Source organism: Felis catus, chromosome F1, assembly GCF_018350175.1.
Source record: "Felis catus isolate Fca126 chromosome F1, F.catus_Fca126_mat1.0, whole genome shotgun sequence".
Lineage (NCBI taxonomy): Eukaryota > Metazoa > Chordata > Mammalia > Carnivora > Felidae > Felis > Felis catus.
Genome location: NC_058384.1, coordinates 45,065,910 through 45,083,021, shown reverse-complemented (window position 1 = coordinate 45,083,021; position 17,112 = coordinate 45,065,910). Strand labels below are relative to the sequence as shown.

The following is a 17,112-nucleotide window of genomic DNA, read 5'->3' as shown; positions in this document are numbered from 1 at the left end:
TCCTCTGAGATGTTGTAATCTCAGCCATAAAAGAATACAGACATCATTAAGAGGAATTTCAGCAGGTGCCATAAATTAGATATATTGTGATACACTATCAGGATAGAATTTTTAACTATTTCATTCATTTCAATGGGTTTATCAAAAAAATGGCAAAATAAGAATATGAAAGAGAATCGATACAAATAGTCTTTGTAATTTCTTGTTTGTAAAGTGGACTGTTTCAGTGAGTTTGATCTATCTGTTGTGAGCCTATCTATGGCCTGCTAAGAAAGGGAAAAGAACAAAAGTCTATTCTGAAATTTAGTAATAACACATTCAAAATTATGATCCACATTCGATTTCCATTTATTGAGCACCTAGTATGTTTCCGATATTATTTAATTCTTACTGTTAATCCTAACTAATGGAATAAAGACATCATAATTACGATACCTAATTTAACAAAAAAGAAATATGGGGTTCAGAACTCTAATTTGCCTACCTAAATCTTAAGTGGTGGCACTCAAATTTAAATTCTCATTTTTAGGACTTGGTCTGATGCTTATGCCATTACCACCTTCTTAAAAAATTATATCATTAGAAGTCATTATCAGGTATGATAAGAATTTTATAAAAATATTCCTTTTGCTAAATAACAATAAAAAGGGAGCAGCTTAGTTGCAAAGGTCTTTTAAATAAACAATTGGTATTTCTTTAATGCTAATTAAATATGTAACAGGTAGCAGATGGAGAATTTACATGTATTTTCCACTAAATTTCACAAAGTCATTTACAAAGGAGGTGCTGTTATTTTTAATTTTCAGTTTAGGGAACAGGCTTAAAAATGCCCTGGCACCATCATCACAATTTTAATCAGTTATTAGTACTTAAAAAAACCTTCCAGACAGATACTTAAATGCTGCCATAGTTGAGAGCCATTGCTTTGTTTACAATAAATTTTAGGAAAAAAAAAATGATGCCATTAGAAACAAAGTTAAAAGATAAAAAAACAGAGCAAATTGAATGGCAATATTTTTTGTTATTTAGAAATTTCTTAGTGCTTATAATTTTTTCACTAAAAATCATATACCAATAGGTAAACATTATAAGATATGTAAACACACCTTCTGAAGGAAATACATTTTGCTAACGCATAGTTAAAATGGTTTACATCTTAATGGTGTTTCAGCTTCAATTATGAAGTTGAAATGTTAAAAAAACAAAGTTGTTTTTTTTTTACATGAATATAAATTACTGTCTGGATCAAAATTAGTTCCCACAGAAACATTTAAGAAAAAATTAAAGTATCATCTTACTGTTCAATTTCCTAACAGTTTAAAGTATAATCTCAGATGAAATTACTTCAAAAGCAGTGTCTCTATGAAAAACTCACATGTATGTTTTTCTTGAAATGTTTTCAAAATCTATCTCTAAATAAATCTATTTGTACTTGAATACATTTCAGTAGTACTCTAATGCATGGGAAGTTTACTTGTGTATTAAATAATCTATAGCAAAACACTATCTATCTGTGTAAACATAAGAATAAATTAATAGATACATAGCATTTGAAACCTGTGTTTATATTATGCATAAAACTATAAGTGCTAATCTACTTATAGTCTTATCAAGATATCCAGGAAATTCAGTTGCTAAAATCACCAAGTTATATAAAAAATTAAAGATACACTCCCAAAATATTATCTTGCCACTTTTTAAAGTGAGTAACTTCTTTTATAACAAGTAGATGATAAAAGGAATCCCTCTATTCTATACATTCATGAATATATTAAGTTGCCACTAATTTCAGAGACGTATCTCTTACCATCCAATTTGAAATTTGAAATTAAACTTACCAGCAAATTTGATATGAAATTTATTTTCAGGCTTCAATATCTGGACATACAAAGGGCAATTTGGAGCAAAATCTTTTACAGCCCATGCTCTCAAAATTGTTTGGTGGTCCTGAAATGATAAATATCAAAATATCATGAAATAAAATGAAAAATTTATACTACATAAAGTAAAAATAATCAACCAGTGTGTTAAATGCGCACATCCACAACTTAAAGTTAAACATATTTTAATTAAACATACAAACATACAAAATAATTAATTCAAGGACTTATTTGTAAATATATTTATTATTTCTACAAAAGAGATTAACAATATCTAATTCAATCAGTGCTAATTACCACCACTTAAAAAATTAGCAGAGAGTAAGAGGAAAGTTTCTTCAAAAACTTAAAAGTACTCTTCTTGGAAAATAGTTGAGGGTCAGAAGCCTTCAACAATGCAGCACAACTAATAGTTTTTAGTAACAGTTTCCATGGAAAAAATATGGATTTATAACAATTCTAACACTTTTAGAAAGATTGGCAAGAGAGGAAGGACTACAGCAACCATACATGTAGAGAATACACTATTTAAAATTTGTTTCTATATAAAAGTAAAAGTAAGAGAATCTTGACTCTACATGGGTCAGTTGGAAAAGATCAGTAACTTTCAGATATTAAAAATACCAAGACAATTAAAAAAAAAAAAAGAAGGTGCTAAGATTTAGAAAAGGAATAAAAATCCTGCTTAACATTAAATCTTACACATAGTGTGACCCCATAAATTATTACCTAATTCATTAAGTAGATCAAAGCAAATTATTAGAGAAATGAGTCAGCTAAAATACATTTTGAAAAAGGAAACAAAAACATTTTCCAGGGTAGCACTGCCCTTGGAGTGAGTAGCCATTAGCCACATGTGGCTGTCCAAATTTCAAGTAACTAAAATTAAGCATTCTATTTCCCTGTCACACTGGCCATATTTCAAGTGTTCAAAGCCACATGTGGCTAATCCAAAGCTTTATGGAACAGTGGAGATATAAGCATTTGTATCATCAAAGGAAGTTCTATTTGACAATGCTGTTAGGGAAACAAGAGGGCAATTAAAAATATAAATGGATATAAGGGATTATGTAAAGAAGTGCAGAAAGAAGCTGCTGTAGGTAGTTAGTAACTTTAAGTGGCATGAAAGTTGATGAATAGTAACTCCAAATTCCTAAAGTGGATAAATGGACAATGTGTGTCTTCCAGGCAAACATTCAATGAACCTGATACAGTGTGATGGTTAATTTTATGTATCAACTTGGCTGGATCATGAGGTGCCCCGGTATTTGGTTAAATATTATTCTGGATGGGTGGTAGACCCCAGAAAAGGGACAGGCAGAGAACAGAAGCCACAAATCCTGTGTATAAATTTATACAACACTGGCTAACCGCTAAACCATGCATACATGGGACAGAATAAGAGCAATCTCAACTGAGATTTGAATCACTGCCAAATGCTAGGGTAAGAGAGATTGTATTCAAGTGAACCAAATTAACTGCTTGCTAAAACAAGACTATCAACATTCTTTGGAGGAATATAAGAGACTCCAAGTCTCCACAACATAATATAATATTCAGAATACACTGCAAAATTATTGAATATATGAAGTGCCAGAAAAATGTGACCTATTTGTTTATTTCATGGGAAACAAACAAAATTAAATCCAATAAACATTAGCCTCTAGATGATCTAGATGTTTGAATTATCAGACTAGGGCTTAAAGCAGATAATAAAAATATCATCACTGAGATAAAGGAAATATGCTCATAATAAATAGAGGAAAACTCTAAACTAATAGAAAATATTTTTAAAATTTTTATTTGTTGATTTGAGAGAGAGAGCGCATGCGTGGGTGTGAGCACACAAGCAGGGGAGGGGCAAAGAGAGAGAGGGAGATAGAGAATCCGAAGCAGACTCCAGGCTCTGAGCTGTCATCAGCACAGAGCCCGACATGGGGCTCGAGCCCACAAACCATGAGATCATGACTTGGGCCAAAGTCAAACACCTAACTGCCTGAGCTACCCAGGTGCCGCTAAAAAATATTTTTTTTAATTAAACAAAAAGCAAAAATACCTGAAAAATATTCACTGAATGGGCTTTGAAGTAGACTGGAGATGACATAGGAAAGAGTCAGTGAACTTGATCATAGATCAACAGAATTTATCCAATTTGAAAAACAAAGAGAAGAGGAATAGAGAAGAAACACACTTCAGGGACTTGTGCAACAATGTAAAAATGTCTTATATAATATAATTGGATTTCCAGGAAGAACACAAAAGAGAAAATAGAACAGAAAATGATTTGAAGAAATAGTAGCCAGAAACTGCCCAATTTTGTTAAAGGCATACTTTTCCAAGTTCAAGAAGCTCAGAAAATCCCCAACTGCATAAATGAAAAGATGACTACACTAATCACATTGTAGTCAAATTACTGAAAACCAAAAGTAAAGACAATATTTTGAAAACAGCCAAAGAAACACAGTTTTGTGACCAAGGATTCTTATCAGCAATCATGGAAACCAGGTAACACGGAAACAGTATCCTAAACTCTAAGAATGAGGGGAGGAAAAAACTATTTTATAGAGAAAGATCCTTCAAAGAAGTGAAATAAAGGCTTTTTCAATTAATGAAATCTAAGAAAGTGTGCCGTCATCAGTATCAGACTACAAGTATAAGAAACTTCTGTATGCTGAAGGGAAATAATACCAGAGTGAAAACTTTAGATTTCAAAAAAGACTATAAGAAATGGTTACTATTGAGTGAATATAAAATAAGAGCTTTCCTCTGGAATTCTTTAAAATACAGATATATTCATAAAGAAAAAATATAGTATTGTCTTATGGGATATGAAATTTATGAAAGTAACAGAAGAATAAGTGCAAAGTTTCTAACTTCAATAAATTGTGTCATACTTAAAAATAAATGGTGTGATATTAACATGAAGTGGACTATGAAAAGGTAAGGCCATGTATTGTAGTCCCTAGAGCAGTCACTAAAAAAATTTCAAAAGATAATTCCTAAAAAGCCAATAGGTATATAAAACTTGAATTCCTAAAAGAAAAAAAAAGTCAAATAATTTTCTTAAATGTAGAAAAGGGAAAACAGAAAACAACTTAGGTAGACCTACATCCAACCATATAAATGATAGCACTGAATGTTAATGAACTGAACATATTAAAACATAAAGAATATTAGAACAAAAGAAATAAGACCCAACCATAAGCAATTTAGGAGAGATGCATGTTAAATATAAAGTTACTGGTAACAGAAAAGGAGTAAATGATAATAAGAAAACAAACAACCCACTTTGAAAGCGAGCAAAAGATCTTAACAGACACCTCACCAAAGAAGATTTACAGATGACAAATAAGCATATGAAAAGATGTTTAACATCATATATCATTAGGGAATTGCAAATTAAAACAGTGAAATACCACCACACAACTACTGGAATGACTAAAATCCAAAACACCAACAACACCAAATACCAGTGAGGATGTGGGACAGTAGAAAGTCTCATTTATTGCTGGTGGGAATGCAAAGTGGTTTAGCAACTTTGAAAGACAGTCTACACTTTCTTATAAAACTAAGCATACCCTTACCATATCATCCAGCATTTGGGTCCCATGGTATTTACCCAAATGATTTATCCACCTGAAACCTGCCCCTGGTTGTTTACAGCAACCTTATTCATATTTGCAAAAACTTGGAAGTAACCAAGATGTCCTTCAATAGGTAAATCGATAAAACAAATGGGTACATCCCAATAATAGAACATTTTTCAGCAATAAAGAGAAATGAGCTGTCCAGCCATGGAAAGACACAGAGAAAACTCAAATACTGCTAAATAAAAGGAGCCTAACTTAAAAGACTGCATACCATATGATTCCAACTATATGACATCTGGAGAAGGGACACTATAGAAAGTGTAAACAGATCAGTGTTTGCTAACGGGCTTGGCAGTGGGGGCAGGTGGAGAAGTAGGGATGGATAGGTGGAATACAGGGGATTTTTAGAGCAGTGAAAGTATTCTGAAAGATATCATAATGACGGATAGATATCATTCTACATTTGTCAAAACCCACAGAATGTACAAAGCAAAGAATAAAACTTAATGTAAACTATGGACTTTAATAATAATAATGTATTTATTTGCAAATATCAACATGTATAAATCAGTTGTGGCAAATGTACCACAGTAACACAAGATGCTAGCAACAGTGGAAACTGGGGAGGAGGGATGGTGGAAATTCTCCATATTTTTTGTTTGATTTTTCTATAAACCCAAAACTGCTAAAAAAAAAAAAAAAGTCTATTAAAAAAAACCAAGCAGACAAAGCGTGAGCTTTAGTCACAAATTCGGAGCTCTAATTTCACCCTAGAATTTACAAACGGTGTAAGTAAAATTACTAACCAAATCTGATTCTCAGGATAAAAGGTTCAATTGTTTGTAAAGTGGAGGTAGGCAGCTGTCTCTTCTTATTTCACATGATGTCTGGCAACATGTGACAGGTAGACCACTGGCTCCCAAAATTTTCTCCCTTGGCTTCCATGACACCAATGTCCCTGATTGTCCTTTGGATTTTTTATCCCAAATTGAACTCATCTTCAGATCTGCTGGTAATTCTTTCTTGTCAAAGAGGTGGGTTTTACCAGACACTAAATCCTGATACCTCTGCATCCAATACTCTCCTCCATCCCTCCCTCCCTCCCTCATACCCCTGCAGTCAATCAGTCCTCAAGTCTTGTTGATGATGTCTTTCTTTTTTTTTCAATATATGAAATTTATTGTCAAATTGGTTTCCATACAACACCCAGTGCTCATCCCAAAAGGTGCCCTCCTCAATACCCATCACCCACCCTCTCCTCCCTCCCACCCCCCATCAACCCTCAGTTTGTTCTCAGTTTTTAAGAGTCTCTTATGCTTTGGCTCTCTCCCACTCTAACCTCTTTTTTTTTCCTTCCCCTCCCCCATGGGTTTCTGTTAAGTTTCTCAGGATCCACACAAGAGTGAAAACATACGGTATCTGTCTTTCTCTGTATGGCTTATTTCACTTAGCATCACACTCTCCAGTTCCATCCACGTTGCTACAAAGGGCCATATTTCGTTCTTTCTCATTGCCATGTAGTACTCCATTGTGTATATAAACCACAATTTCTTTATCCATTCATCAGTTGATGGACATTTAGGCTCTTTCCATAATTTGGCTATTGTTGAGAGTGCTGCTATAAACATTGGGGTACAAGTGCCCCTATGCATCAGTACTCCTGTATCCCTTGGGTAAATTCCTAGCAGTGCTACTGCTGGGTCATAGGGTAGGTCTATTTTTAATTTTCTGAGGAACCTCCACACTGTTTTCCAGAGTGGCTGCACCAATTTGCATTCCCACCAACAGTGCAAGAGGGTTCCCGTTTCTCCACATCCTCACCAGCATCTATAGTCTCCTGATTTGTTCATTTTGGCCACTCTGACTGGCGTGAGGTGATATCTGAGTGTGGTTTTGATTTGTATTTCCCTGATGAGGAGCGACGTTGAGCATCTTTTCACGTGCCTGTTGGCCATCCGGATGTCTTCTTGAGAGAAGTGTCTATTCATGTTTTCTGCCCATTTATTCACTGGGTTATTTGTTTTTCAGGTGTGGAGTTTGGTGAGCTCTTTATAGATTTTGGATACTAGCCCTTTGTCTGATATGTCATTTGCAAATATCTTTTCCCATTCCGTTGGTTGCGTTTTAGTTTTGTTGGTTGTTTCCTTTGCTGTGCAGAAGCTTTTTATCTTCATAAGGTCCCAGTAATTCATTTTGCTTTTAATTCCCTTGCCTTTGGGGATGTGTCGAGTAAGAGATTGCTATGGCTGAGGTCAGAGAGGTCTTTTCCTGCTTTCTCCTCTAGGGTTTTGATGGTTTCCTGTCTCACATTCAGGTCCTTTATCCATTTTGAGTTTATTTTTGTGAATGGTGTGAGAAAGTGGTCTAGTTTCAACCTTCTGCATGTTGCTGTCCAGTTCTCCCAACACCATTTGTTAAAGAGGCTGTCTTTTTTCCATTGGATGTTCTTTCCTGCTTTGTCAAAGATGAGTTGGCCATACGTTTGTGGGTCTAGTTCTGGGGTTTCTATTCTATCCCATTGGTCTATGTGTCTGTTTTTGTGCCAGATTATGTCTTCTAAAATTGTTCTAATACGTCCACTTCTCTCCAAGCTCCCTGCCAGAACCCGAGTCCAAACAGCCATCACTTCAAGCTTGGAGTGAAGGCAACAACCTCCAAATCAATCTATCTCAAGGTTTATATTTTTTACTAATTGTGTGTTCTTATCAGATTTACTGCCTTTTCAAACTACAATCTGATTGTATATTTGGATGCTGAGAACCCTACAGTGGCATTCCTTATCCTGAGCATCAAGCCCAAACTTCTTAACAAGGCTTGCAAGACCCTTTATTAAACTGTCCCCAAATTACTTCCCTAGCCTTTGCACTCTTTGTTCCAGTGGTAATGCATCCTCCATCCTTGAGCCTCCAGAATTTGTCACTTATTCTAGGAAACCCTCTTCTTCTGACTGAAGTCCATGCTAGCTGTTTCCACTGCATTCTGTATTTGACCATCATAGTATTCACTCACCTGTGTTTTTAAGTTGATCTCCACTACACTGTAAGCTCTAAGAAGACAAGGGCCATGTTTATATTTCATTCATCCTAAGTGTACTTCATTCATCTCTAGCAACCAGCTTTCATTTGCTTTTCAAAGATGAGTAAGAAAAACCATATTTACTTCATAGGGATATTGTGAGCATCAAGTGAGATAATGTAAAGAAGCATCAGGCACACAGAAAGCATTTATTAAATCTGTCACATCAGTGGATAAATAGATGGATGAAGTACTGACCCTAAAAGCCCACAAATCTCCCTTGTTTTATTCATGCATTGTGCCCTACCAACAAGCATCTATGACCTTGTGAGTGGAGCACTAAGTAAGGAAAAAGGAAACAAGGTACCAGGGCATAAATGTCACATAAGGAATAGGAAATAGGTATTTGCTAATACAGATAATAAAACAGCACAGAAACAAGATTTTTAATTCATTCTTCTAACAACAGAAAATGATATTGATTTCATTTTTTTCCTTGCTGACAAAATTCAGACTGAAATAAGGCACGCTAAATTTAATTGTAACCAAAAAATAAAAGCATCAACTGTGACAACTTTGGAATAAACAGCCTAAATAATAAAGGAAGATAACACAGGGCATTATTGGGTCATCATAAGTGTCTACTGCTGCTGCGAAAGCAGAACATTTCTCCTAAAGTCAGTTTACCTAAAAATTAAATTGGCTAAAATCATCTTCATAAAATTCAACTTTTATAATTTTAAATATCTAAAAATTATTTGTTGGCATTCTAAGGACCTAAAACAAATCCCTTTACCTATGGCAAAGGTCTTTATTCCTGAACTCCAAGGGACCCCTGAAAGAACTCAACATTTTAGATGAAATTTTATACATAAGTTGTTTCCCCACCTCTCCATGAGAATCTGTAATTTTCATTAGATTCTCAAATACAGTCTACAACTCAGAAAATGGCTAAGACGTTAGTGTGATCAAAGGTCACTTTCAACCCCATTTTCAATTATAAACATACATATGTAGCACTTAACAAATGATAGATTTATTTTTTTATATTTTGAGTATATTTTGATAACTTATCTACTGGAAACAGTTTTTAGGATCAAGTAAAACTGAATTATGAAACTTAAAATAATATATGGATATAAATTTGCCCCCAATTTATAGATCCTTGAACAATGTAGATACAACATTTATACAAGAGTAAAACAACTTGCAGCAAACCGGAAAACATATCTTTCCTAAACACAACTCAAATGTACTGTTTTATAAACAACTCTTGCCAAATATACTCCTTGCCTAGAGAATAATATACTCCTAGAAGTCCCTCTCAAGACGTTGCATTAGACTCCAAAGCACTTTGACTGCAAGGGGCCATTTTGTTCACAGTTACACTGTCTGGGTCTTAATAAGTAAACTGATAAATTATAAGGTTAGATATATAGCTGATATATTATAAGGTTACCTATATACATATATATGTATGTATATATATACACATATATATAGCTAATGATACAAAAAAATTGAATGTAATTCTGATACATAGGATCTATGTATGTGTTATCTATGATTAATTGGTTTAACTTTATGATTGAATTAAGGAAACTGCATAGTTCATTTGTAATGAATTGTAATTGATGTCTTGGGAGAATTAGGCTTCAAATTTGATGTATATTTATTAAGTACAAAAGTAATTCAGAATGTTCTTAAATAAAATACTAAAAATGAAGCATATAACCAAAAACTCTAATAGATATAAAACATTAAATCATCATGTTGCCTTTTAGACTACCAAGCTATTAGGAAGCCATCTAGTTTGAGTCAAACGTCTATAGGTTCAGCAGTAACCCAATCTTTCAAGAACTATGGACACCATAGTCAAAAATAATTAAAGAAATCTTAGTCTAGCATTCTAGATTTTGGTATCAAAACTTGACTGCTAGGATAATTTCATCTTTCTGCCAAGTTTAAACAGAAGGGATCTGACATTATGTCTGAGACAGAAACACTATCTTGGATTCCAGTTTTAAGATTATTTGTACTTCCTGCTCCTTCCAATGATCTCTCAGGGACTGGAATCCTACTTCTGATCTCCATTCTCACAGCTGAGAGTTACAGACGCATAATGGCAAAAACCTGACTGGGTGTTTGAAATTCCAGATACAGCATATTCCTAGAATCTTCTTACCAGAAATTTTGGGACTGTGTACCGAGTCTACTTTATGGTCAGCTAAATAACACATATACTTTCTGTCTTTACTTGTCAAGAACCAAAGCCTATTTTGCGCTCTGCTTCTCAAAGCTGAAATCTTGTATTATTTCTTAGAGCTTGTTGGGCTAAGTTCTAATAATTTGCCCAGAGCCTTACACCCCTTAAATGGTGTCTTTTGCATATTTAAATCCTCTCCCAGGAAAAAAAAAATCCTCTCCCAGGTTCTTCAGGAATCACCATTAACAGCAAATCTAACTCCAGATCATAATCCTCTTGAGTCTTCCCTGATTTATTTTTAACAAAGTTGTGACCACAACATTTTAAAACTCTCACAAAGCCCATTGACATGTGTCAAGTGAATAATCAATAAAGTGATTCATAAAGAGGCTAGGCTATCTTGAAAGCATGTACCTGAAGTTCAGTGATAATCATCTGCCAAGAATTTACCAAAAGATATTTCTGGACAGATTAAAAAATGAGTTACAACGGTGATCACAGGGTGTCTTAGCAAGTTTAAAATTCACAGTTTGAAATTCTGTGATTTTATTAATTAGACAGGAAGATGTTTGTGAGAATGTATTATTAACCACTGGGTTGAATTAACAAGCAAAAAATTTTGCAATACCTTTCCAAAGAATTTAAGGTACATTTTATTAGGTAATGACATAACAGAAATGGTTATTGTGTTAAAGTGTTGCAATGCTCAAAATGGATCTAGTTAAGACAAAATAAAATTCTTTTAAAAAAAAGCTTAAACTGTGAAGGGTAGCAGAATATGCCATTCCAGAGTATGCCTTTTTAGCATAAAATTTATTTTGATCTGATTATTTTTGAGAAAAAGCAGCCATGGGAGAAGCTCTTAAATCAGAGTAGATACTACCCTTATTCATAAAGTAAATCTCCATTTGTAAAGGTAACTCTCTCCCTGTACCTAGAAGAGAAGGATGACTGACAGCTCTTTATCAGTGGAGAAGGCACCAGACTTAAATCAGCATGACAACCTTACTATACTTGCCTTGATAATCTCCCAGAACTAGTCTCCCCACTCCCACGTGGTTCTTTTGTCATTAGCTGAAGGTAGTATTGAAGGTGATGGCTTGGGTCATTTGGGGGAGTTTTACAGCTTTCCTGGGTATCTCCCATGTACACATGAGGTATACATATTAAACTTCTGATTGCTTTTCTCTTGTTATTCTTTTATTACCAGGGGGAAACAGCCACAGAACCTAGAGTGCAAAGGAAAATTACTTTCCCCCCCTACAACTGCAAACATTGTATTTCAGCTCTTTTCTCATGCTGTCTGAAAGGGTCACATAGGGAATTTGCTGTCTGAGTGTTTGATGACTGTTTGCCTTTTACTCTAAGATTCCATATGTTCAAAAATGCATGTAATAATCAGGAAAAAATGAGCATCTTTGACATTTAAGAGGAAAGCTAACAACATAGTTTAAAATAAATCTTTTTTCTGAAAGTTACAACTTAAAGTCTTTGTAGTCAGATGACCAAGATGGTTTTAAAGTTTCCCTCAGCTTGATTTCCTGACAGGATTCTTCCTGACCATAGGCCTCTGACCTCCCTTTTCTTAGAACCTTTATTTTAGAAAAAGTCCAATTATAAATTCTTTTTTTCTGCCCCTTTGGGATTTAAATCTTCTCCCAGGCTTTCACCGATTTTACAAACCAGAAACGTCTTTCTCAAGAACCTGAGGGCCATCGCTCTGAAAGGTATTCAACAAAGAATCGAGAGCCTCTACCTCCCTTATCTATGGGAACATAGGACCCTAACTTTCCTAAGAGACAATTAGCAAATCATGGTGGAATCACATGGAGCAATCTCCCCTCTCCAGGATTTTTCCACTGTGTTCATCCCAGAACTTAAAAATCCTCTAACCTTTTGTTTCCAAGTTGTTGAGTTCAATCTCTCTCCTTTACCGCAACAGTCCTAAATAAAATCTCCCTTGCTTGTTTAACAATGTCTGATACAATTTTTCCCTGACACAGACAGAATAAAGTATAAATACTAGGTCTGTGAACTTGGAACCATATGTACCTAAGAGCTTAAAATAGCTAACCACAGTATTATTTTATTAATCTACAAACTGAAGCTAGTAATAACATCCTTGCAAGGTTGTTATGAAAACACATCACATATATAATATGTGTAAATATATATAAATAATCTTTAGCCTGAAATCAATATTTAGTAACGGCAAATAAATGAGAGGTGTTATTATGTATTTTTTTCCAGTTTCAAAAGCAAGAAGTTTAAAAATCAGTTGTGCCAAGAAAGCTAAAAGAGCAAAGTAAACACTACAGGTTTTTTTCAGAACTAGGCCATTTATGTAAAAATCCATATGTCCAGTTGAGCTCAAAAAATTAAATTCTTTTGCCACTGCAAAGAAAACCCGTCTAAGTGGTAAATCTACTATGCTGCATACATTAAAATGACTGAATGGATATTTAACTTTGAACAAATCTTTAGGAGTACACCTAATGATAGACTGAGTGAACAAGATATTGAAAGTAAAGTGTCTGAACCTTTTTTTTTTAATGTTTTATTTATTTTTGAGAGAGAGAGACAGAATAGTAGCAAAGAAGGGACAGAGAGAGACACACACACAGAATGTGAAGCAGTCTCCAGGCTCCGAGCTGTCAGCACAGAGCCAGACGCAGGGCTCAAACTCGTGAACTGCAAGATCATGACCTGAGCCAAAGTCGGATGCTTAACCAACTGAGCCACCCAGGCATCCCTTGTGTCTAAACCTTTTAAAACACATCACAACATAAGCCAACATTTCTCTGTCCATTCAGCACCTCTTACTTTCCAGCTCACTATCTGGGACTGTGATTCCAAAGAATGTCCGACATCATCAGCAACTTCAATCTATCGATACTCTCATTCTCTTTATCTCTATGCCCACATTCTCATTTCCCTGCTTACCGGCTTGTACCAAATGTTTCACCAAGTCAGCAGACTCTGGCATAAACAATCATTTTGCTTGCCTCTCTGACTCAGGCCCACTCTATAGGCAGAACTACAACCTTGCTAAATCCAACTCTCTTTCTACTACAAATAACAGATGGCAGGCACAAACACACGTATGTGCTAAACAGGCCTTACTTCACATTCAGAGTCCATACTATCACATAGGAGAGGAGCGTTGCTCAGCAACCCCACATTTCTCCAGGTCATTCACTCCCCTGCTGCTCTAGAGAACTATTTCATATAGCTCCTCAAACTTCTACCATCTCTTCCCTCTTTTCTGACGATCTCAACTACTATAAGAAAATAGAAATAATAAAGCGTCCATAGCGCTCTCCACCACATCTGACTACATACTCGCCTCTTGTTAAAATGAGTGAGCATTTTACACACTTAGCAGAGAGAAACCTTCTACACTGGATCATATTCTATCTTATAAATCCTCTGACTGTATTCTTCCAACTTTTCACTTTCCTGTATCGTTCATTTTACCATCTCTGGTGGATCATTTCCTTTAGGATACAGAATTTCTAAAAATTTTGCCCACTAAAAAAAGAAAGAAAAAGCAGAAAAAACAAAGTCTTCCTTCACCACATATTACCATCAGGTGCTGCCCCATTTATTTCTCTGTTCTCATTTGTAGAAACCACTTCTAAATTCTGTAATCGTTGCCTTCATTTCCACTTTACTATTTAATTTTAAACTTTCTTTTCTAATCCAAGAACTTAAAGCCATGAATCTCTTTTTAGGCACTACTTCAGCTGTGTCCCCTAAATTTTGATACGTTGCATTTTCATCCCAATTCAATTAAAATAATTCTAGTCTTCCTTGTTATTTTGTATTTTACCCATAGATTATTTAGAACTGTGCTAATTTCCAAATATTTGGGTATTGTCCTGCTGTTGTTTTCTTATTGATTTTTAACTAATTTTTATTATGATCAGAGAACATACTCTGTATGTTTACATTCTTCTAACTTTTCTGCCATTTCTTCTATCGTCCAGCATATGGTCTTCATGAATATTCCATACACACTTGCAAAAATGTGGATTCTGCAGTTGTTGAATGCAATGTTCTATACGTCAATTAGATCTAGTTGGCGAAAATTAGTTCAAGTTTTTTTTTATAACCATACTGATTCTATTTCTACTTATTCTGTTAGTATCTTAGAGATCAATATTGGAATGTCTAACAATTGTAGCTTCTTGAAGTTTTGCCATTTTGAGGTTTCACAATAAGGTATGTGCACACACATTGAGGAATAGTATGTCTTTTTGATGCATTGATCCTTTAACAAATACAAAATATTTTTTTAGAGAAGATCCTTTAAAAGCAATTGAGAAATAATGGCTTAAGTATTAAGAAGGAATTCTACAAAGATTGAGGGCAAAAAAGCAAGTAGAGAAGGGAATAGCATGAAGGAGGAAAAAGGTACCAATGGTTATTGAACAAAATGGGGAGCACAAGAAAATAATACAAAATGTTCTCTACTAGGGGACATTTGGTGTTTTTAGAAAAAAGACTGTCAGGGATATGGATGCAGTGTAAACTGGAATGAGCAATCTAAGGGCATTTTAAGTTTGAAAAAGTGAGTGTCACTTTTTCAAGAGGTTAGACCTAAAAAGGAGGAAGAATTGTAATGCGTATAAGAATACAAGTAGTGTAGGTACTAGGTGCCATAAAAATATTCTAGTGAAAGCAACATGGTGTTGCTTTATGTGTTCCTGCCTTAATAAGAATTAATGAGCTTTATATTTTAAGTTAGTCTTTCAAAATTTTGAATTAATGTTTCAATCTAAAAGGTCAGCCTTCTCTAACATTCCATATGCCTCTTCCCCAGTGTTCTCTCCTCATCACTCATCACTAGCTAACACTCCATTGATTTATTTAATTAGTATATCGACTGTCACTTCTACTAGTAGGCTAGCTTCGTGAGATTTTTTTCACTGCCTTGTTACTAAATGTATCTTCAGTTGATACATCAATGCTTGGACTATAAGCCACTCAATAAATATTTGTTCAGTGAATGAATGGTTAAAAACGGTGATACTGTTACCCTAGGGCACTTTTATTTCTTGGGTAAAGTGCTATGCTCAGGTCTAAGAAGCATGCAAATAATTATGTCAATTGGCCCCATGTAAATGGGAAGCTAAGTGAACTAAGACATGTAAACTTTATATGCAAATATGAATAATAAATTAACATACAATAGGATAGTGAGTGCAGATAACAAATCTACAATAAATAACAATAAAAAATAGTAATGAATGGTAACACATACCTGTGGGGGATAAGTTTAGGAATCCCCCGGGGCTTACACCAATGGGTTAACAAGGCATAAAGAAATACAAAGTCATAAAATGCTCACACCCGAGTTTGGGCAAACCAGATTGGCATCCCAAGAATAGGGAGGCACAGAGGTGCCAGGAATAGGGAGGTGCAAAGGCACCCCAAAATAAAGGGAGGTGCAGAGCACTCAGAATAGAGAGGGAGAAGCAAAGGCCTAAAATAGGAACAGGTGCAAAGGTGCCCAATACATAGGTATATGAAATAAACAAGATTAGATATTCAGGGTGGAAGCACCCCCAATTTAGTACTATAGCAGAAAAGCTGCTTTCAGAGGAGACTAGGGTCAGATTAGATAAATTGGTGAATTGGACTATGGACCCTGCGCTGCAGGCAAAGCAGCCCAGAGGGGAAATGGTTAACAAAAGAAAAGGTGCCTTGTCAACCCTGAGGTTATTTCCCCTACCTGTCTCATCCCCTAGGCTAAGGTAAACAGAGGTGCTGGCTCCTGTCCCCTCCAAACAATCTTCCTCCAGACTGCCAGCGCCAGGATTTTGTTTTGTATTAACCCAAACCCCTAACCACGAATATTTTCAAGACACCCTTTCCTTCACTTCCACAAGTTAATGTTCACAGATTCATTATCCCTTTGTACACATCCATCGCCATGTTTGTAAGCCTTCTAATCCTAATAAAAACAGGGCAAGTACCCTTATTCGGGGCTCTTGTCTTTTCCCAAACATTAGCCATTTCTCGCTTTCAATCCTGAGTCCTGCTCTTTTGCTAGACAAGAGAGAATTTTAGACCCAGAGTCTACGACATACACCTATAATGTACACCTGATTCTGAGAATTTAGGAGATGGCAGGAAACAATACAAAAAAGGGAAAATGTAATCAAAGTGATCACTGGTTCTTCAGTGAAAAGAGTGTACATAGTCACAAAATTCTAAATGTATATTGCATTCAACATTTAGACTTCATCAATAAACAATGGCAGAACATTTAGTTTTAATCGCCAGATAAAAAGTAAATGATATCAGCCTTCATATACAAAAATGTAAATACAGAAGGCCAAAACTGGATCACAGAAAACTGAGAATGGCAGCTGAATGAAAAAAGAAAACAAACGCCATATTCTTCTTACAAAGC

The 17,112-nt window shown here is 35.0% G+C and overlaps 1 protein-coding gene across 13 annotated transcripts in view; it reads right to left on the bottom strand.

Moving 5' to 3' along the window:
* The window catches only part of KCNT2 (potassium sodium-activated channel subfamily T member 2), a 363,444-nt gene that overhangs the window by 160,521 nt on the left and 185,811 nt on the right, over nt 1-17,112 (bottom strand). For all 13 annotated transcript variants that reach the window (XM_019822157.3, XM_019822162.3, XM_019822163.3 and 10 more), the window contains one exon: nt 1,839-1,947. In XM_019822157.3, coding sequence (XP_019677716.1) covers nt 1,839-1,947 — 109 coding nt within the window. The remainder of the gene's footprint in view (nt 1-1,838; nt 1,948-17,112) is intronic.